Source organism: Periophthalmus magnuspinnatus, chromosome 8 (assembly GCF_009829125.3).
Source record: "Periophthalmus magnuspinnatus isolate fPerMag1 chromosome 8, fPerMag1.2.pri, whole genome shotgun sequence".
Taxonomy (NCBI): Eukaryota; Metazoa; Chordata; class Actinopteri; order Gobiiformes; family Gobiidae; genus Periophthalmus; species Periophthalmus magnuspinnatus.
Genome location: NC_047133.1, coordinates 28,573,877 through 28,597,472, shown reverse-complemented (window position 1 = coordinate 28,597,472; position 23,596 = coordinate 28,573,877). Strand labels below are relative to the sequence as shown.

Here is a 23,596-nt window from a genome sequence, read left to right as displayed (position 1 = left end):
CTGGTGTTGGGAACTGTGAGATATGAGCAACACACCATTTCATTCATTTCTTTATTAATTCTGACACATTTGTTGAGACAAACATGGTGGCATCAGCAGGAGGACATGGAGTTTTGAAAAAGATTGTCCTGTCTATGACATAGGGTACATTATCTCAGTCGCTCTGCTGTTACACTAACCAGCCACTTTATTAGATACACTGTATTTAATGCAATTCGAGTCAAACATCTCATTCACAATAAGTGCATTAGAACACATACCTAATTAATGTGGCCAGCATGTGTGATTTAAGATATGGTTCAACACATACAAAAACCAAATTCTCACTTGATTTTATTACTATTACCAAGACAAGGCACTAGACCCATTCACCTGCCCAAAGAGTGTCAATACCAACAATTCATTCAAATAACTGCACATTTTAGAGTAAGAACTATTTAAAGCATAAGGAAGTGACAAAAAATGTAATATTGAACAACTTTCCACAATGCAATGGCTTATTGGGGGGGTTTGAAAGGCATAATCCATCTACAGTCAGTGCTACAATCCCTCAGAGTGGCTAAACAAGTAGAGCAAGTAGAGACAAGGCATTACACGGGAAAGTGTGCCAAATGACAATTATACAGCCTTTTAATGTGAATGTAAGTCTGCATTATGGCTCATTGTTGTCCCCTCCTACAAGAAACGTCACCATTCTGAACATTTTAAGTAATATTTTCTTCTATTTAAAACAAAAATCATCCCAATGTTAATACTTATGGTCAGTGTCAATATTAAATAAATATAAATACATATGACTGGTTAAGCTACCTTTTTAAATTGGTTACATTCTTTGACCAGTACAAATCAATAAAACCCTACAAACGTTTTATTTTTACTCTTGATATATTATTAAATTGTAAGTGATAGTCAGAGATGAATGGAATGGAGTTGATGTAAAGGCTTTTTAGGCAAAACACATTTTTAACTTGAGCTCAATGCATACGATTGAAAATCAAATACTGTTTATCACACTGTTATGGCCACATATTTAGTTAGTAATAAAGACTTATATACAAGGTTGAAGGAAATTACAAGAGAAACATTGTGAGTATCAGAGCTCAATTACAAACTCAGTCAAAAGTCTCTAAAATAATCCATCAGTTCATAGGTGCAGTGTGTTAGTGGTTAGATTGGTAATTATTCATATTAATGTTTAATTTTTATGTTGTACAACTGCTAATCTGTTCAAAATGATAAATCAAAAATAATTCAGTAGTTATGTTAGGTAATTGTAATCTGTAAAGCTGTCACCAGATCACAGAGCTACACACAGCACCTTTAAATCAGTTTTAATGATTGGACATGTTTTCAGTGGAAACTACAAAAGTCAAATCAGAGCTTGGCCAGCAAGCCTTTTCCAGAAAAACAAAAATACTTTTGGATGATAAATCTTGTGGAGATACATAACACATGTTCTAGTTCTACATTTCAGTGCACTGCTCTACTCAGCATCACATGCAAATAATGAGATTTGAATCAAACTAATGGAGAGAAAGCCTGCACACTTACTCACAAACTGGATTTAATGAGTGAATGTTTTGGTCAGTAGATCAGGTCATGGTTTTCTTTGTGTGCCACTCCCATATATATCATTCTGTCCACTAATTGGTTGGCAAATCTGAGAGTAAATCACAGGAGGTGTACACACAACAACACAATATAAACTGACATAATACATAAACACTGTAATTACCGAGGTCAGTCAATGGTGATAGTTGTCATTGGGTAAGTACAAATGGATCAGCAATATATTCAAAATTAATAAGAGTTTAATGTCGTATATCTGATTCAAGCCACTAGGGGCCAGTGTTTTAAGGAGCCAGAGACAGATTTGACGGTATAACACAAGACTGTCTTCAAAACAAAAAAGGGAAACATACTAAAAATATATACTAAGGCGCTATTTAAAATATTCTGCTCAAGGAAAAGACGTTGAAAACTTCCTACGAAAGCATGAGTACACTGTGAATACAGAGCCATCATTGTAGAATGTGTTCATGGAGCCTCCTTAAGTATGTATTGTGTGTAATTTCAATTATAAATGTAAAACTTATACACAGCCAACCATAGGGAAGGCTAGAAAATCAAGAGGACAATTACATTAAAATGCACCTATTACACCTTTTAAAATGCCACTTGTGCACTTGGTTAAATGGGGAAAACATCTAAAGCACTACAGACTCAAATATCTGAACACAGGAGCAACATTAGAAATGGAGACCTAAGAAATCGTGTGCTTGCCCTTTTTAAAGAAGCGCAGCACCCCATCTCCTCCCTCAAATATATTGGGATAGAGTAGGTTAAGCTCCCAAGAAGAGGAGGAGATATCAATAGGCTGCTCCTACAAAGAGAAAGCTTTTATATACCGGTATGTTCCTTAAAAACACTGGCCCCTAGTGGCTTGAATCAGGAAAACAAAAACACTTTTTTCAAATTTTGTATATATTTCTGATGTATTTTTACTTACACAATGACAACTACCGTTGATTGACCTGGGTGATGGTTGACTTTAAGTATTGTACAGTTTATATTGTGTTGTTGTGTGTACACCTCCTGTGGCTCACTCTTGGATTTGCTAACAAATCAGTGGACAGAAGGTATATATGGGAGTGACACACAAAAATACATAACCTGAGAAAGATCTACTAATCACTCAGGGACTCACTTTGGGAGTAAGAGTGCAGGCTTTGTCTCAATTTCTATGTTCACTTTAGCAGCCTAGCACCAGTGATGTGTGCATGCCTACACTTATGATTTGAATCAAACTGCCCCATCCTCTCTAAAATCATACTGCAATATTTCACAGGTGGAAGAATATGTGAAAACCCAGTCAGAACACACGGATAACTTTTGGTTGGTTACCCATATTTGTTCTTGATATGAAGAGCTAACTTTATATTTAAATTCATAACACTGCCACTGGGACCATCTACTAATCTGCTAACTGGAATTGTGTGTTTACATGCACAAAATGGACTTCAATAAAATATACAATAATGTAATGTTGTCTATTTTCTAGTGATTCATTTGTAAAGCCCATATTAACATACTCTTTGTAATTCATGATTCCTGGAGGACGAAGTTCCGCCTACCCTTTAGTAGTTCATTCTTAAAATTAAATTAGTATCACAATGACATGCTCTATTTTTAAAACAGAATCAGTTTGTGGGGTCGTGGTTGCTGTATTTAAGTGTAGTCTTTAGTATTGGTCATTTTTGCATATGTAAAAACACAATTCATTTAGTAAACGCATATTGTATATACACCATAGAAGTCACACCCTGTTTGCCATTTATGTCAAGAGATGAATTCCTGTTGTGTCCTACTTTCCTACCCACCTAAATGCTTTAAATACACAGAATATGTACAAACATCATACCACCATGTTTTCAATACACATCCCATTGCTTTAGTTTAGGCTGGATACAGACCACCTAAGTAAGTTAAGTCCCTGGATTTGGTTGGCCACCCAATTTGTCCGTAAAAACGTGGTAGCCATTTTGTACTACAGTTCACAAAAATGTATGGCAACAGCAATCCAACGGCCAGTCGTCTTCTTCAGCCTGTCCCTCTGTAAAGCACTTTGTGACGAGCCAAAAGTCATAGAAGGATCCCTGCTAAACATGCTGTGAAAAAGTCCAACAATAAAATACACCAAAATTCCATGTTGATTGCCAAGCACTTTGCCAGGAAGACACACAAGTATGATTTTGGATCTTGTGGGAGGAGATGCATTGTGGGATATTGAGTGTAGGGTGCTGTAAGCTGTGTTGTAGAGTTTTAGTTTGTTTCCCCGCTCGATATTGGATTGGTTGCAGCAGACAAACTAAAATAAAGGCAGCATTCTTCCTCAGTTTTGGACAGCAGAATTCTAGGAGGAGTTTGGGGTCTTCAGGGCATCCACTTTGGTCTCCAAGTCACATATCTGAACAAACAAATACAAGAAATGGTTCAGTATTTTTGGGAACAAATGTATAAATAGATGAGGCATTCAAATCTCAGACCAGAGAAATGTTTATAAATTGACAGTGGACAATCCTCAGTCAATGAAACAGACAACAATGAGAAATAATAATAAGAGAGCATTTTTGTGTCTAGACAGAGCAAAGTCAATGGAATCAACGCATGAGTGTTGAGCAAGAGTGTGTCTCTGTGATCAAGGAGCACACTGGCACAAAGCTTCATGTAAATATTGTGTGTAAAATGAATGTAGTAGTTTTAATATGGGTGATTAATGTTTTGTTTAAAGCTACACTATGTAAATTTTCTGGTAAAGTGTATACCGCTTGGTTGTCTATCTATCTATCTATTTTGTTTTTATTCGATTACAGATATTTTCTTGCTAAAATACCTTAAAATATATGCCTTCTTATGCTTATCTGTCCACAGATATGACTTGTAACTTGTAAGTGTGTGACAAGCACCTGGCAGACTCCACCAAAAAAGTTACACAGCTGACCTTCAAGTGTTCTGTACAGATACATAAGAGCTGTCCATAAGAAATGATTGAGGGACATAATTTGTCATATACAAGTGCATTAATGTTTACATTCTGAGACACAATTAATGAACACAAACAATGCACTGCAAACTACAAACTACTTTTTATATAATGTGATAATGGACAAGCCTTTTCCTGGAGGTTGACTGTCTCCTCTTGTTGAGTGGCCTGGCTCTGCTCCTGCTCTTGCTGCTGATCAGCCTCTTTCTTCAGATACTCAGCCTCCCTTCAACACAAACATTCACGAACTATTGGACACCATTCTCCATCAGAGTAACATTATATTATATAAATCTTACTTCTGCTGATACTCTTTGATCAGTCTTTTGGCTTTGCTGTATTTCCGCTCCAAGGTTTGATACTGAGATTGAGTTTCCTTTAGGTGTTCATCTACAGCCTGTCAGACAAAAACATAATATATTAGTAGGTAGAGTAGTCTGATGAAAGCAAATGGATGAATTACCAAGTGCCAACATATGCCAGTGAGGGAGTTGTAAACAAAACATCCCTCCAGGCATATTTATAACATTATACACTTTAAAAGATCAGAAAGGTTTAGACCTATTGCAACTACCTTCTATACCAGACACCTCATCATTCTTACTCAACTATTTATCTATTATGACCAATGAAGGTGTTGTTATTATAAAATGTCGCCCCAGTTTCAGATAGACATACACCATTGTAGACATTGGAATTTGTAAGTGTCCTCATGACTACACATCTGCACATTAATATCTTGTCAGTATTACCTTGCACAGAGACTGAGCCTCCATCCAGTAGCCCTCTAGCTTCTCCATGCGCTCTTTACTGTCCCTGATGCTTTGTTCCAACTGAGCGCGCTCCATCCGCCAACGCAGCCGGTCCTGCTCAGCGTGAGCCAGCTGTGAGGGGGGGTCATGTCAGAACATGGTTAGTGCACTTCCTTGTGTGGGCAGCATCACTGGTCTCTGCCTGTGCATTTATCTGTATGAGAATTCAAATCAGAGCTCACCTTCCTCTTCAGCAACTGGACCTCAGCCTGGGTTACAGCATGTTTGATCTGGAGCTATAGTTAAAAGGAAATAACATAACAAGACATTTTCATGAATAAACTTTTTTTTTAATTTAGCTATCTATTCATGTATTTATATTTATTTATAGGGACGGGTATGTGCATACACACTACAACATTTATAGCCAAGGCTAATTTGCAATGTCCCTCAAGAGCATTTACAAAACAATTTTGAATTTGACATCATACAAAGGCAAAACATTTCATTATGTGAACATGATTTTTTGTTTTTTAGTGATTACATGTCTTACTTCTCTTGAAAACCCACTTAGGTTTATGCTTACAACCACCCAATAAACAATGAAAGACTTGCAAAATGGGCATCAATGTTAATTTGCCTTTTCAAATTAAATTGTTCAATGTTTGAATTTTTTTAGCATTGTTTGAATCTGTATAAGCCGTAAAATAGCACCTCAGACTATATATGCAAGTGTGTTGCACAAGGATACCGCAATAGTATGCAGTACAACTAACTAAACTGCCTGGCCAAAAAAAAAGTCACCACCTAAGCAAATAGGTACGAGCCTCCTGCAGTTGGTCAGGTCTAAGTTCAGCAACAGTCTGTGCTCAAAGAATGAGGACAGCTGACACCTGAATATACTGAATGACGAGGTTATTCCAACAATGGATTGTTTCTTCCCTGATGGCACGGGCATATTCCAAGATGAGAATGCCAGGATTCATTGGCCTCAAATTGTGAAAGAGTGGTTCAGGAGCATGAGACATCATTTTCACACATGGCTTGTCCACCACAGAGTCCAGACCTTAACCCCATTGAGAATCTTTGGGATGACATTGCAGAAGCAAAATCGAAACAATGTCACAACGAATGTGTGCCGTAATCAAAGCTAAAGGCGGTCCAACCAAATATTACAGCGTGTGACCTTTTTTTTTGGCCAGGCAGTATATATCAACTGAACAACCTCTGCGATCATTTGTCACACACACATCAGATATAGAAATGTAATATAAAATTATTCTGATGATACCTCTTTGAATTTGTGCGCCAGCTTCTCTGGGTCCAGCTCCACAGGGGACAGTGTGGCCTCATGCTCTGCCAGGTCAAAAACCTCTATGGAGTTTGGAAACATCGGGCTCATCTCCTCCTCTTCATCTGTGGCATACTCCCCTGTCTGTGCATAGAAACACAGGATCTTACTTTAGATTACAGATTAATGCTGTCACAATACAACATTTTCAAACTTCATTTTAAAGATAGCACTTGACACTAAAATTTAAATGTAACTTTCAACACATAATTCTAGCATTTTTTTAATATTACCTTATGGTCTTACACTAGTTCTGTTAAAGATCAAACAATTGATTAATCAATCATTATCACTTTACTTGTCCCCAAGGGGCCCAATAAATTCTCCTCTTTAATATAAGAAACCCTGCAAGCCTTTATTTCTGTCTCTAATAGATTCTCTTCTTTAATATAAGAAAGTAGTAAATTAGTCATAACAAACAGCAAAATGATATTGCATTGGTGGTTTTCAGATTCGAGAATGTGATGATGCCATTCTCTCAGACAAGGGGGGCATACTGATTACATGTTATTTTCAAATAAATATCTAAAAGGTAAATTCAAAATGTTGAACTTGATCATTTCTGTTTGAAGAAATATTCATACTAGCTGTATCTTAATTAAATATTATTGGCATACTGAATGTTGTCATGTCATTTAAAGCACAGCAATATAGATACTAAAACTGGAGTCACAGTCACTTGCTTTAAAGACGCAGTGTAATTGAATTGTTCTGAGTAAGTGTCATATTAAAGGGAACAAATGGCCATGAGCCCAAAGGAAGCCCACAGTCTCAGTATGGCATTACAGATGAAGTGATGGAAACAGGCAATCACAGTTAGCCTCTCTAAATGTCCTCTGCTAAAAGGCTCTGCTCAATCAATAGCTGGCTGCCAACCACTCTCCTCCAGGTTCTCCTCTGCAACACTAAACAAATTAACTTCACATTAAGTCTTGTCCATGTTGACAGAAACACACCGCTGCTGAAAGAAGAGTAAACACAAAAGTGTATTGCTCTGTGGTATCTGTGTTGGACTATGGCTCTAGCCTGAAAAGATAACAACAGGTCTTCGCTGCTTATATTTTTGGGTATTTGGTATATTGGGAGCACTGACTTTAATATCCTTTATACGCTGATCTTAATAACAAGATGGAGTCTGCTGTATGGGCGACTTTAGGGATGAGACTTCAAACCAAATCAATCTGTTTTATAATGAAAAATATATTGGTTGTTTTCAGATTATAGAAAAGGATGATGTCACACCTGCAGTTTTCTGTGGTAATTACACTGACTTTCATAATAAATATCAAAAGGAAAAATAGATTTAGATTAGTCATTAGGTGCATAGTCTCATGCAATGCCAAAAAAAATGGCAGATTAATTTTGCCAGCCTCCATCTGAATTAACATTACAGGCCTATAGAATGAATTACCTGTTTTGATGAGTCACAAAAGGATCCAAAGAAATGTTTTAAGGTGACATGGAAGAATATCCATTTTAAATTTTAAATGAGATTATTCTTGCTGTATTATCATTGACCACAAGAGGGTGAAAATTGACAGTATTTCACATAACAAAAAAGACTTCTTTGAGCTATTTCTGTACCTCATCGTCTTCATCCATGTACTGTTTGTATCTCTGCTCCATCATCTCTCTCTGCCACCTCTCCTGCTCCAGAGTCTGCTGGATCAACTGTGCTACTTCACTCTGCTCCCCTGGCTTCTCCCGACCAATCACAAACCTGAAAAATATTCAGCAACCACCATCACTGTTACAACACAACAACTCCAGCTGTACAAGTTTAAACACACAGGGATGACCCACCCAGAAGGAAAGAACTAAGCTACTCTACTGGATGGAAAACACACAATAAACTATGTCAGTAATACTACAAAACATAATGTCTATATATGTAAAAATGACATACTTAACAACTCCAGATGTGTTACGGAGAACAGAGGCAGCAAAGGCCTGGGTAACACCAACCAGGCTGGTCCCATCCACTTCCACTATCAGGTCATTCACCTGTATCCTTCACACAAAACATTACAATTGACAAAATCATTATACATGCCACAGGGAAAAATAGCCAACAATATTTGCATAGGTAGAGTGATCCAAATTAAATACACAATTTTGAAAACTTGATTCTTTGCTTAGATTATGTCCTACTTGGAAAAAATGTGTGAGGCTCTCACTTAAATATCACTTGTATTACATTTTCTTAATTACTTGCATTTATAGCCTTTATGTGTTTTAAAATGTAGCTTAAAAGTCTAGCTCCATTCAAAACCAAATCTATGAATATCTATAAGCCACAAATATGCTATAGCCAGTGAGTAGAGCTATATTTAAACAGTAACTTATAATTATGACCAGTGTCTAAGTGCAGTGCAGATGTAACAGACTTGCAGTGTATACTTTATGTACAGAGGGGGGTCATATACAGTACCTGCCATCCCTCTGCGCTGCACCTCCCTCTGTCACTGTCTTCACAAAGATCCCCAGTTTCTCCAGGCCCATATCTGCTCCTGCTCCCATCCCAATAATACTAATGCCCAGGCCATCACTGTCTGCAACAACAAACACATGTCCAAAATGTCAAAAAGTGTTTGATAGATTCTTTATTACCTATATACTCATAATTAAAGGGACTATACTACACAAATTTTACTTTGAAAAATGTTTTAGGGATTTTTTTCTATATTATCAGTCTCCCCTATGCAAATGATACTTGAAGCATTTTGTTTCATTTAATTTTTTGTGATTAATCGTGTGTTTTTTTGCCTCAGAACCTGGGGGTGTTGAGATTAATAGCCTAAATAATTGTGATTCAAGTCACAATATAATTGTGAGAACTAAATCCTAATAATAATAATAACTTTTATTATACTTAAAAAATAAACTTACATGTAAAGTGGTTTTTGTGTATGTCTATGTCACACTAACTTTCCTTTATGGAGAAGTGACGCTACATTGCCCCTAGTGACCAAAAACACAAATGACAGGTTGTCTGTTCATTAACCTGCCTAAAGCCTAAAGTTGCTAAGAGAGGCTGAATAAATAAACAAAAAACTTTCTTAAAAACTTTTCGACAGTGGGAGCAGTTGTCACACTTCAGTTCAAAGTCATTACGCTTAGAATTACTAGCAGCTAATGGGGCTAATCGCCGCTAAGTTTAATCCTGTGAGGGGATAATGGGGTTGGGAGCAGACAGAGAGTGGGTGGCAGCCCTGTCAGTACAATGTGCACGTGTATGAGTTACATAAGAGGCTCAAAGCTTCACCTTTCTCCAGCTCCACGGGGAACAAGTCCAGCTTCTCCACCCTCTTCTCCAGCTCGTACTCTGCCGACGCTGCCATTGGGTCCACATCATCGTTACGTCGGTCGTAGTCCTCGTTTGAGTATGTTGTGAACACCTGCACACAGGGCAGAAGGCAAGGGTCACAGATCAAATATCAGATTTGTGGCAACAGGGTTGAGAATTTCAGACTTTGAATAATATATGTTTTGCAGGTAGAGGGGCCACCCGCTTCTTCCAGCATGTTTCAGTGAAGAGTAAGAGCTTTGCCTGGAATCTTCCACAATATGGAATTAAAGTAATTTAATTAGGTGTCAGATGTGTTTATTGCTCAAAAATACCTTGAAAACAGTGATTGCCTTTCCACAGATAGATGCGTTTAACACTCTTGTGTGGAACATTCCAGTCAAAGCAATAACATCTCCATGGAGATAAGCAGATTGCTTACACCCTACCAGAAAAGTTGCATAGTACATCTTTAAAACATATGAAAGCTCTATTACAAAAAAAATCACATAATCAGGCAGGCTTATTGTATGTTCTTCTATATAGGTCAAAATGTTTACTTGTCTCTGTTTATAAAAAAAAGTTAGTTACAAATTAAAAATTTATTTACCAGGCCTTTTAATTAAGGAGGACAGTTAATATGGTAAACAGGTATAATATAAAATGACCACATAAAATGCAGCCTGTCTATAATCACTACAGCATCATGCTAACGCTAACATCACTGCGGTGCTATATCTGAAGATCCTCCTATAAAACAACAATCGGAGAGCAGATTAAATTATATGGTCAGCATATAAAGTAATAAGGCTCACTATAATAGAGAGAGATTTGCAATTACAAAGGTGATCATTTCTGTCTTATAATCTAGTTGCATCCTAGTTATGTATACCACTAATTCAGATATAATAACATATATATGCAGATCTTATATTCTCAAGAATAACTACAATGGGGGGTTAGCATGTGCAGCAGATATTATAGCGATAATTTTGTATGTGAAACACCCTTATAGTCTTCTCTTTTTAACTGGCCTGCTAACAATGGCCGTATTGTCCTCACTTCCCATTTTAAGCTGCAGTAGTTAATGGTTACTATCCTAAATGATCGTCCCTCTTGTCGGCCACCCTGAGCCTCGACTGGGAATACACCCGCACACTAAATAGCATGCCTTGTCCATCTAAAAATACACTGCGATGATGTGCTGCTTCAAGTTGAATGCATTAATAAACCATAGTGCCTTGTGATTCATGTCCCACCTTTCTCAACCTCTCCTTCACACCCCTCCCCCCTCCTGAAGAAAAGGGCTGGCCGCATCAGTCCCCAGTGACCATGCTGGTGCTCACATGATTGAGTTTCCATGGTAACAGCAGGGCTTGCCCACTGCGAGTTTGGCACTAGCATGTACTTTTGTTTTTAGGCTGTCTCTAGTCTGGTGTTATAAGTGCAAAATGTATAGAATGAAATAATGTGAAAATGTGGCATTATGTTATTACGGTCTTATTTTGACAGTTCTTGATGTAGATGGTTACTTTTATTCACACAAATGGGGTCAGAGGGTGTGATTGTCAAACTACTTCCTGTTGTCATATTTCCTTCCTGTTGAGTAACTTTAAAGCTGTCCAAGTGCGTGCATATAAGCAGCACAGCTATCGATACAAGATCTTACAGAACACTGCATAGTCTGCAGAACCAATGTAGAAAAAAAATGTCAAAAGCTAGGACCATCTGAAGTTTCAATACCAAAATACATTCATTTGCAAATATCAATCAGTCATCGGATATAATCCACCTGTTGAAGTTTAAGTTTGTACAGTTTATTGTGTTAAAGCTTTTTATTTCAGTATTAGATTATTGGCAAAATTGAGTTTACACAGTTTTTTAAAAAAGAATTTGGTTCTGTTTATTAAAAAAAAAAACCCACACAAACTATTTGCTAAATACCTGTGTAGGTAAGTACTAACATTTTATTTTAGTAAATAGATGATGTATAAAAATCACACCATTTTGCTAGACTTCAGTAAGTAATTATACTGTATTGTGCAAATAATTGATCTAATGAACAAACAGGGGAGAGAAGAGACATTGTGCTAGTGTTAATGCTGAAGCCTGTTAATGTATAACTCACTCATTCCAATAAATTTTTTCGGCAAACAGCAGTAATGTGGGAATGGGATACCAGGTGGTAATATGGTAACGCTGTGGTTTGCCTATATACATACAAAATATATAGTACTGGAAGAAAAATTGGAAATGATGTTATACCCTCTTAATAAACATACCTGGGGTTCTACTTTGTTTTATCGGTTCATATTTCAGTCAAAAAGTCAATGAAGTCCTTGAAACTCCATATATGTTTTTAGCATGATACAAATGGCTTTACTCCTTAGCTCAGTAATACAACATATAACCATTATATGTTCATGTTCTATAAGGTGTGACTAGGTTCAAGTGTAGTGTAACCTCAGACTCAGAAAGCATAGCAGGCGTCATTTTTGGGCCCACTGGGTGATTCTTATCAATTACCTTCCTCTGTACGGATCATGTTTATGTGTGGAGGTGTGTGCCGAGGAGAAAAACAAGCACACCCATCCACATTCCACCTTTTACACAAACTCACAGAGGTAGCCTTGTTTACAACCTGCAGAACGCTGTGTGCGTGTGTGCCGAAGCAAGTCGGGGCAAGATGGTTTGAGCATGCAGGAAACACCTTGAAATCAAAATGCTTCAAAGCACTACCATTGTCTATGAAAAGATTATGAATTTTTATCAGTGCAATATGAGGACAGGATACAAAGTTACAATTACCATATGTATACATACATTTTTATTTTTGAGACTGAAATTTACAAGGTTTTTCCATTATATTAAGGGTGCCCAAACATGCAATGAACAATTCAGGAGTAAATGCTGTTGCTATGTTCACAATTTCACATCTCACAAAGCTGTGTCTAATAAGGTCCATTTTAAATCTTGCATTTATTTTTGGAATGGTCCAGGATATAAAATGTAACATTTAGAAGGAACTTTATCACCTAATGTACATCTAACATTCCAGATCAACAGTGATATTCTGCCTCTCATTGTAATACATGGCTTTTCTCTGCAGCAGAAAGCTATAGGTATTATGTGATGGCTGAGGATTCTTTCTTTTTTTTTGTGCTAAACTTGAAGATGTTGAAACAATAAGGAACATTGCTACAGCAGCGGACATGTCAGGACCAGCGAGGCTCTTTGTCACCGTGGCACAACTATGTGTGATATGGAGACATGCATCTGATATAAATCCTCACTGAGCACTCTCTCTGCTCATGGCTTTATTCACACGCATGCTGTCACTGCAAATTAATATTGGTGGATAGCATTAGCATCCTACCTCCTACTGCTACTTGATCAAAGTGTTTATGCTATATTTCAGAAGTCTAATTGTCTAAAATTGATCATTTTTCATTTCTCTCACCAGCTTTATATCGTAATCAGAATGAACTTGACTGCCACAAAAGGATATTTTTTTGTCATAAAATTATAATACAATATTATGAGCACATAGGATTGTAACCTGTTCTCTTTTTTATGCAAGTCTCTCCATGTTATTTGGTTCAAATTGTTATAGTGTGAGATGAGATCAGGTGGCTGCATACTTGCACTGAATCTGCTCCTGCTGTCGGTGGTTCAAAATCTTCAATAAACAGTGCTTTCTCAGTAGATGTACTCAGAGCTCAGATACAAAGTGAAAACTAAATGACTATATTTTGGCTTCTCTCTTATTTTTATGACCCTACTTTAATGTCATAGCATGTAAGGGAATAGATTTTTACAAATTGACATTTCCCTTCTACAATAATTGTGCTCAATACAATAGTACACTAAAGTTTCAGGAATGGATGTTTTGAAGCTGAAATTATTTAAAACCCATGTAGAAGGCACATCATAAAAATGTCCACCAATAAAGCCAAAAAGGGAAATATGTAGTATAACAAGTATAGCACATGGTAGGAAGTTTACTGTCCTTCTCCATCACTAGATAATGGGATGCCATGACTGAAACATCCCACCAAGCACACTCAGAGAAAAAAGAAATCACATTTATTTCTATTTTTGACCATCTTAGCCAACATTGTGTGTAAATGAATCCAGCCAACTTATTTTAGCAGTTAACACACATTACAGCGGTGTATTTGTAGATTGTTTAGACAGATCAATTGTAGCTTTAGAATAAGAGTTCATAAATGACCATATGACTACCATCACAATATGCTTAATAAATACTTAAACTTAACATTAGCGTATAAAAATACACGCTCACTTATGTCCTCCAAGTGCACACTTCACTGCAGTGACAGCTCCACAGCCTGTCAGGACATGCCAATGCTTGGCTGCACCAGCTGAGAGCCACACTGGGCTGGGAGGGAGTGGAGGTAAAGGCGGTGTGTTGAAGAAACACACACCTTGTATTCAAATAAGTCTGAAAAGTTCAGTGTTCAAAGATAGTGCATGTGGTATACTATGTAAGAGTGATTAGGGATTTCTATGCTCAAATCAGCAAAAATCCAAAAGTATGAGGCTACGGAGAGGAAATTCAGTTCAAGAGAGTTTGCCTGTTAGACTTTAAGGGCCCCTGTAATGGCAGGGCCTGTAAAGATTTCTTCTTGATTTGTATTGTATAGGTATTTTGTACGGCAATGGTCCTTTGCTGTTAAAGCAATAATGCAATTCAAAACTAAATATTGCAGCATTGCAATACACTATATTTATATTGCAATTCTAAGCCTTTCTGTAAGTAAAAGTAGAGGTTTGTCAGGGCTTGGTAATTTCAGCCTCCAGACAAACATAGAAACCACACAGGAAGTGCTTCAGCATGGTAATCTTTTGCTATGCTTTACTTTCTACCAATAAAGGGAGGTAAATCTACCTCAGTAGTTATCATTTCAGCAAATACAATTTAAGACAAAAAAAAATTAAACACAGCCACAGGTAAAGTCCAGATCAGTTTCCCTTAGCCACAACAAGCTAATAACCTGTATGTCCTTTTTAACCAATACAAGCACAACTGTTATAGCTAATAATACCCTTCTTACAATAACAAATGACCCACCTTGATTGGATGCGTGCTGAACTTGATCTTCCGATTGGCTGGTGGTGGCTCCTCCTCCTCAGGAAGTCCCTGGATCTCATGGCTGCTGCTCTCGGGCTGATACGGCTCCTCTTCCTCCTCCTCATCATCATCATCTAACTGGCTGCCCCCTGAGTCGTCCTCCCCTATGCCACTGTACGCACTGATGTCCACTAGATCACCCTCCGAGTAGTCCTCCCTCCCCTCCTCCTCCTCAGTCCTGTCCAGGTCCCTGTGCACGGGTGATGCTGGGATCTCGGTCTGTCCGTTTTCTAAGGCGGCATGGACTTGGGCCTGCACCAGAGTGGCTCCATCGGACTCCGCATTGCCATTGGTTTCACAGTGCTCCACTATGATGATGGGCTCTGTGCTGGAGCCCTTGTCCCTGGACTCGGGGTGTTCCTCAGAGGAGCTGGCTGATGTCACAGTGACAGAGGGAGGCACAGAAGAGGGGGTGCAGTGGTTCACCAGAATTTCAGGAGCCCCCGTGCTATCTTTGTCTTCGCTCTCCCCAGCTCCATCCAAGCCCAGTTGAGAACTGGATGATGTTTCTTGCACTTCCTGGTTTGTCATTGCTGTAGGTTTCTCTGTTGCACCCTCTTTACCAGGTGCCAGCACCTTTATCAAAGATAGACATAATAATATAAGCCATTTCTCATGTTTTTCACTGGAATAATTAACAAATACATAATCAATAATATTTAAAGGTGAACCATGCAACTTTTTTGATTTGAAGGCCCATCACCTGCTATGTTATTGCTGTCTGGAATGTTCCACACTAATTTTTGTATGCTTTTTTATAAAACTAATCATACTTATTTGAATAGTTGCTATTTGTAAATCACTAAGACTGATATACTTTGCAAACAATAACCTGTCTTATTATGTATAAAACCTGCTACAGCTAAGACCTCTACATACATGTTCCTATATCGATGTGATTCTACTACTTGCTTAGCAGTTCATATTTCAGTCTTGTCTTAAATGTTTCAAAAGTGACAACTGAACAGAATCCCCCTATTAAAACATTTCAAATTTAATAATAATTGTGATGATTGTCAGACAAATTGCAATTGGATATTTTTCCAAGCTTTTCAGTTAACTTTCCAAAACTGATACTTTTGTCTTCAGCTATAACCAAGACCTGCATACCTTCTTTAGAGCTTCATTCTTGGGGGGAGGTTTGGGTTTTGGCCCTAATGCAGGCCCTGATCGGCGCTGAGGGAGGTAGTTGTTCTGCAGCTGTCCTTTGCTCTTCTCAAACACGGCACTGAGCTGACTAACAGTGGGACTAACAGCGTCTCCGGGGCCCGACACATCCTCAGGAGCTGGGATGGAGGTGGGCACAGGGGCGGGCGGGTCATCCAGTCGGTCCAGTGCCTCTGTAGAGCCATTAAACCGAGCCACCACATCCAACCGGCTGTCCTGAAATCCAGATGCCCGTTCCTTCTTCAACAAAATTCGGTTGGTGGCTGCTTGCTTCTCCTAAGAAACAACCACAGAGTCACTATGAAAATGTTTACATTAAAGTTTTTCATTTTCAATCAAATAGTGTCATAAACACAAAATTCAAGCACAAAATCTGAATTAAAATAATATATTTTGGTTGACTGGATGTATTAAACCTGATTTATTAATTTAACCTGATGGCTACTTCATCACATCTGTGTAGATTTAGATACATCCAAAATTACATTATTAGTATACCCAGCCATTTAAAATTGAGCTCAGACCTGTAGCACTCTCTGTTCAAAGATCCGTCTTGTCTCTTGTAATTTGGAGGGGCCCATTCCCTCCGTTTTGCCGTCAAAGCGAGTGACTCTTTCAGACACTGTGCTGCCCATTTTGAGAAGAGCGCTGTGATCAACATGCTCGCTGAGGCCAGATGTCCGGGTTAAGGTTAATTTCACATCCTGATCTTTACCTGCAACACACAATATTGCAACTTATTATTGTATGGCTCCTTCCTGGACTGAAATTTTAATTAGTACATGGATAATTTGCATGACTAAAAGCTTCATCTGGGGTAAGCCAGACTTTTTATATTTTTTAAACTGTGTTATTGTTGCTTGATTGCTTGCCTCAATGCCCAAACATAAGAAAGAAAACACTGTCCATAAAAAATATATGCTTCTCAAGAGTTTTGTCTTGTATATGGCCCTATAATAATAATAATAATAATAATGATTATTATTATTATCACAATTTGAACATTTGGATCCTAAAACAGAATATGGGCATCAAACAAAACCCTCTGTCTTACCAATCGCTTTCCCGTCTTCCTCATCGCCCGGTGACTGCATCTGCATGAACATGTTCTTGATGCGGTGGACGTTTGATCCATACTTGCGGCCCCTCTCACTTGGGCGGGGTAGAAGGGCAGGTTTGGCTCCGCGGTCGATGCCTCCCTTAGTGGCGGTGCTGTTGAGGTGATCGGTGGCCTTCTTGAGTGCGGCTAACCCTGCCTCATAAGCATTCCGATGTGGAGAGGCACTGCGCAGGGTAATGTTTCCACTGTTTCCCCCGCTGTTACCGGCGGAGTTCCCGGTGCCTCCTGATGGTTCAGTTTTCATCATGTTTTTGGGTGAGTTAGATGACCCCTGGAGAACAGCCGCAGAGCACAGAGGAGGAGGGCTGCATCTTTGGGCTGTCGGACACTTTGCACCTACAACAGGCATGCATTGAGAGTCATTTGTCTGATATGTGAATGACATCAATATTGGATAAGTTTAAAGACGAGTATGGTAGTAGTATGTCAGAGAAATTCATATTATTAATTATTTTTTAAATTAAGCTGGAGGATGAGACAGTTGACAAACCATAACCTAAAACGAGAGACACAATTTTGATTCAACACATTTATAAGAAATGATGAAAACTGAATAACCAATGATTATATTTGGTCTATATGAGCCACTCACATAGTTCCTATTGTTATTGTCACTGTCAACACTCTGTCCTTGTTAATCTGAAGAACAGCTGCTACTGCTGTCTCTACAAATCACTGTTGTCACTTTATCATAAACAGTTACTGCACCTTAAGAACAACAATTCTAGGGCGATATGAAAAGAAATTTTATTGTGATCTGTCCCCTTTGACAACATGCTCTCTTTGTTATATTGTAAATTACTTCTTCTCCATTTAGTGCAGCTCCATACACAGACACATTTAGGAGCTGGCCTCCACGAGTGTATTTGTTTACAGTGGGCCACATGCTGTCTGAGGACCTGTTAGCATAACCCAATGAAATTATGACACGCTGTGACCTCACACGCCATCTCTGTATTTGTCTGCTGTCAGCACTGGAGTCACTGGAGTCAGTCACAGAAAATACCAGGGTTACCCATATATATCCTGGTCACATGTTATTTAGTTAATGTGCTACGAAACATCAAACAAGCGACAACCTGTGCAAGGCAAAGTTATGGGTTTTGCGCGCACATGCACATATATGTTTTATATATGCACATATATATATATATATATCTTCTTCTAAGTCCTGAGCTCTTATTAATTTATTTGGGCTGATGATTGAACAAAGAATTATTTTTTTCACATTATGTAGTTTCTGAGAAAAGTCATGAAAATGAATGTCATCATATGTGGACATTTTAATAATTTTGATAAAACATTTGAATAATGATTTGCAAAAACTATTTATTAAGTGCCTGAACATAGCAACATTTGTCCTGAATGTAAAAACAAAATGAGAAACAACAATTGTGCCTCTTGGAACAATGTGTCTCATGTGAAGTGCTGCTGACAGGAGCAGGAAGACATATGCCTTCACAAAAAAATGAAAATAAAAAAAAATATTCTGAACATTCTAACCTTAAAAATATTCAAAATTGAAACTTTTTGCATTGTTGCTGTTCTTCTTCTTCTAAAATTTTGCATTGTGGCCTAGACAGCCCAAAATGTGTTGTCCACACATGCCAGGGCCTAGGAGGATATATATAGTAATAAATTCAGTGAAGTTGTAGTTATTCTCCAAAATTATGACCCTGCAACTATTACGGACAAATAAAATAGTTCTAAAGGATATGGGGATGAGGGGATGAAGTGGGATTGGTTTTGTAATAGTTTGCTAATCCAACACAGACACTGACTCTCATTTCCAACTGTCTCTGACTGTGGGATCTATGTGAAAATTAATTCACAGGCAAGGTGTGAAAACTTAAGAGTGGAGTGGAGAGATGGTCACAGTCTGGTCCTTCATCCTGCACATATATCAATGCACATGCTATATATTCAGCATATACCTGAGCATATACATGTTCAGGTACAGGAAGAACAAGGCCAGCTGTGGAATCTCCAGCACAATGAAGACCTGTGTTATCTGTGGCCTCAATGTTCAAACTGTATCAGAGCACAACATACTTAAAATAGCTTGTTCCACACACACTGTATTTTGCCTGTAAATTCACCTCATCAACAGATAGACATGACAAACCATCAAATCAATAACATCTGCAGCTTTTTATCATAAAAAACATTACAAAAATCAAAGGTACACTATCTAAATCAGACTTGGAGAGACTGATCCATGTATTTGTCTCCAGTAGGTTAGACTACTGTAATGGCCTGCTCACTGGCCTCTCCAAACGAGCCTTAACACAGCTGCAGTACATCCAGAATGCTGCTGCTCAAGTTCTGACTAGAAGTAGGAAGTACGAGCACATAAGTTCTGTGCTCAGGTCTCTGCACTGGCTTCTGTGGCTCAGAGAATAGACTTTAAAGCAGCTCTGCTTGTGTACAAGTCTCTTCATGGCCTAGCACCAAAGTACATCTACGACATGTTAGTGCCACATGAACCATCTCACACTCTGAGGACTTCAGGGACTGGCCTCTTGCTGGTGCCCAGAGTCAGGACTAAACATGGGGAATCAGTGTTTCAGTTTTATGTAGCTAAAACCTGGAACAGTCTTCTTGAAAATGTGAGACAGGCCTCTACTTTGACAATGTTTAAATCCAGGCTCAAATCAGTTCTGTTTAGCTGTGACTGAAAGGTTTTTATTCTGCATGCTTCTCTTTTAATGTTAATTTTATGATGATTAGTTGTGATTATTTATGTTTTGTTTTGATGTATTGTAATTTTAATGTCTCTCTCATTCTGTAAGACACTTCAAATTACTTTGTGTACAAATTGTGCTATACAAATAAATTTGCCTTGCCATTTAGAATTAAGAATTATGTGGGTATGTAAGGATATTTAGACTGAAACAAGTTAAGTCTATTCAAAAATATCAACAAGATAGACTTCATAGAGCCACTTCCTATGAAAAAATAAATGGTACAGATATAGTATACTGTAGGTCCATAGTATAGGTCTATACTTTCTATACATATTTATTAATGACAGATTAATGAAAGTATTGAAGCAATTGTTTGATTTCAATTATGAGACAAATAATCATGAGTTTTACTCTAAGCCATAGTCAATGCACTTTACTATTAAAAGAAATGTTTTGTTTCTACTAAAAATACCATGCATACCATACAATAACATGTCTTTTTGTGTCTTTTTTCCACACAAAATGACTAGAGAAATGTTTCTGCATGAAAAATACACAATACATTTGCTTGAGACTGACAAATCAATGTGAAGAAAACAGACTATTCAATGTGGTCAATAGACACAATAGGACTGTTTTGATTGGTGTGTGTAGCATGGATGTGTTGTGTAGATGACTCAGCTGGAGGTGTATTGATCAACATGTGAGCACTGCCTAAGACCATGTATTCCCTCCCAGTGGCGGTCCATCTTATGACACTGCCCCTCTGAAGACTACAAGCCCATATTAAGATCATGTGAACATTAGTATGAGCCAATCCAATGTAAATCAGTTCTATAGAAAGATACATCTACAACATGAGTACTATTTTGAGACTTTTTTCCTGTGATTGTTTGGACAGTGTGGAGGCTACTGAGAAACACAAGGATATTGTGCAGAAAACAGACTAAATTGTTATTTTGAAATGACGGGGGACTGAATAGGTTGGCTCATACTAATAAACAGGAATAAGGTGGTTCGGTTAAACGTAGGTAAACGTACTAGCTTTTGTGGGATTAGAGAAACTCACACTGACCTTACTGAGGATCTGGGGTTTAAAAAACTCAATGTGAGATGTGATGTTAATAAAGGTGTAATTCATTGCTGCTCCATGGCTGCACCTTCTTTTTTGTTCTCATGGAGGTATTTATCCCTTGTAAAACAACACTAGCTGCTAGAGCTGAGAAAACATAACTTTGCAGACAATGTAAAAGTGTGCTACATATATTTATATAGCCTAATGATGTAAACAGTGCAGATCACATGGTAGAAGGCTGATTAAAATGGCACCTACACCTTCAGGGCTAATTCTTTCAGAGTAATTAAGCTTTAATGATTAATGCGCACCATCATTGCGTACATGGATATTACATTTTAGAGCAAAGGTAGTAGGTCCCAGTACATGTCCAAATTTTCACTTTACAAACATCATGCTCAAAGTATACCATAGGACTAAATAGTATACCCCTATATGCCATTCATTTCACACCTGCAGGACTCATCTTTGACAAAAACATTGTAGCCTACTTCTATCATCCTAGGAAATATTATATTTGTACAACTTCAAATCAGAGAATCTATAGTAAAATGTATTCATTTTCCTATACATCCATAACTAATTTCAAATGTTTTCTTGTTTTCACAGCTTTATTACATTGTGCTATTACAGTTGCATTAATCAAACATCTTTCCTCAAATAAACATCCTGGCAGTAAAAGTAACACTATTCTGAATCCCGTTGCTCCAAGGTCAGGTTAACATTCCCCAAAATCACTGACAGCATCTAATCCCTATCTCCAATTCTAGCCTATATAATTTGCATACCTTTTTCATGGAGACCCTCGCCTTGTTTTCATTCTGGCCACTAGCAGCTCTTGACATATGAAAATAAATGGGAACTGACTGACATCCTATTGACGGGAGGTCCCTTCAGTGTTCCTCGCTTCAGTAAACAACCAGGCCTGTGTTTCCTCCAAATGTCACGCACAATTGTGTCAGACTGTGTCGCATACGGGGCAAATCTAGAGTTCATTTTAACAATTTGACTGCTTGTATGACTTCCAAATGGATATTTCAAATGTAGTGCCCAGATATGGTAAATACGTGATCCTCCGCTAGTGTATGCCGCCAGTACAGATGCGTTCCGTCCTTGCCCGCACAGCAGAGCATCCTTGTATCTCTGCATGTCTGGGTGCGTCACGCAGTATAAACGTCCAACAGAAGCTACATTATAGCAGCTACAATGCCTCTGTCTATTCAACGTGACAATCCCGCATCTGTTGGAAGGGGAACTTACAGGCCTTGTCCCAACGCTACGGTTCAATTTGGTCCAAAAGAAAAAAAATAAACAGCACGCTGCATTCTCTAGCTGTGCTGTGCTGGTATGGCTGGAAAGAGGATTGGCACAGCCGACATATGCGATCTGCTAACTCCAGTCTGTATTTTTACCACGACTTGTTAGACCAACTAAACATTTCTTAATATCTGATAGTGTTATTGGAATTACTGCGTCCATTCACTGATACAGAAAAAAATGAGCCTGTTTGCCATGTTTGCCAGCGCGGGTTGCTTTTCCTCCTCTGGCGGTGCAGTACACGTAGTGCGCGTGGGTTTAGTTAAGACAGAACAAAAATAAACGGCATTTGACTATTCTTTTATAGTAGACCTGTGTATCTTTTCAATTCACGTGTAATGTTTATTCGTATGATGCGCATGGTTTTGAGGTGATTGGGGATACAAAAACCGCTGTCTTACAATTACGCACCACTAAAACGCAAACACTTAGCAAAATCTTGTGGATATATGCCCTCGGTATGTCAAAACGTGTGTCACCGCCTCGTGTTGGACCCACAGAGACACAGGATGGCAGGCCCTGCTGTGGTCCCTCTGTCTGACTGCTGTTGCTGCTTTGCGTCGCTTCCTTCCTGCAGCCGTTTCTTTAAGCCACACTTTTTTCCCCCTTTTTAGCTAAAGCTAAATGCTAAGTGAATAGAATCAGTGGTGTGGGGCGGTACCTGCGGGTCCAGTTTGCTGGAGGCAGCCGGAAAGCCCGTTAGAATCCGCGGTTAGAGACGGTCCATTGTCCCGCTACCGCTGCTGTTGGGTCCTGTCTAAAGAGAGCGCACGGCAGCCTCCTCGCGGTGCTCCTCCCTCCCCTCGCCCGCTGCTTGTCCTCCTCCTCTCCCCCTCCCTTCTGCTCCTCATCTGTTTTCCTCAGGCCCGGCTGGTCCCCTTTGACCCCACTCCTCCATCAGTTTGCATTTGCTTTGCACGTGTGCCTTGAAAACATTTTTACGTTTCTTTTGAACTGATAAATCTTTAGTTTTCATCATATAATGAGACTTCTTCCTTGCTGGATAAAATACCACCCATTTTTATGGTGATATTGGTCGTTATTTGTAGCCTATATGTGGCTTCTTTTGTTCACAAATATTGACTTAAGTATGCTTTAACAGAGCTTTCAAAGCTCACCTCTATTCAGTAGAATAGACCTATG

The 23,596-nt window shown here is 38.5% G+C and overlaps 1 protein-coding gene across 1 annotated transcript; it reads right to left on the bottom strand.

The window, feature by feature from the left end:
* Nucleotides 1-37: 37 nt before the first annotated feature.
* LOC117374570 (neurabin-2-like) lies at nucleotides 38-23,303 on the bottom strand. Its single transcript, XM_033970736.2, has 15 exons — nucleotides 23,115-23,303; nucleotides 17,309-17,710; nucleotides 16,779-16,969; nucleotides 16,198-16,530; nucleotides 15,028-15,663; nucleotides 9,912-10,044; nucleotides 9,078-9,198; nucleotides 8,553-8,657; nucleotides 8,231-8,366; nucleotides 6,587-6,730; nucleotides 5,538-5,591; nucleotides 5,296-5,427; nucleotides 4,843-4,940; nucleotides 4,673-4,769; nucleotides 38-3,967 (listed from the first exon to the last, which is right to left on the bottom strand). Exons 2-15 carry the CDS (start codon nucleotides 17,619-17,621, stop codon nucleotides 3,914-3,916), a joined length of 2,547 nt encoding a protein of 848 aa, XP_033826627.1. The 5' UTR covers nucleotides 17,622-17,710; nucleotides 23,115-23,303; the 3' UTR covers nucleotides 38-3,913.
* Nucleotides 23,304-23,596: the final 293 nt, after the last annotated feature.

What these genes read in the sequence shown, in the direction of transcription:
- LOC117374570 (XM_033970736.2), bottom strand. Translation starts at nt 17,621, where the DNA reads ATGATGAAAACTGAACCATCAGGAGGCACCGGGAACTCCGCCGGTAAC. An exon ending in ACATGGATGAAGACGATGAG is followed by an intron (nt 6,731 to 8,230) that starts GTACAGAAATAG and finishes TTCTATGCACAG; the next exon opens with ACAGGGGAGTATGCCACAGA. An exon ending in AGGCTCAGTCTCTGTGCAAG is followed by an intron (nt 4,941 to 5,295) that starts GTAATACTGACA and finishes TTTGTCTGACAG; the next exon opens with GCTGTAGATGAACACCTAAA.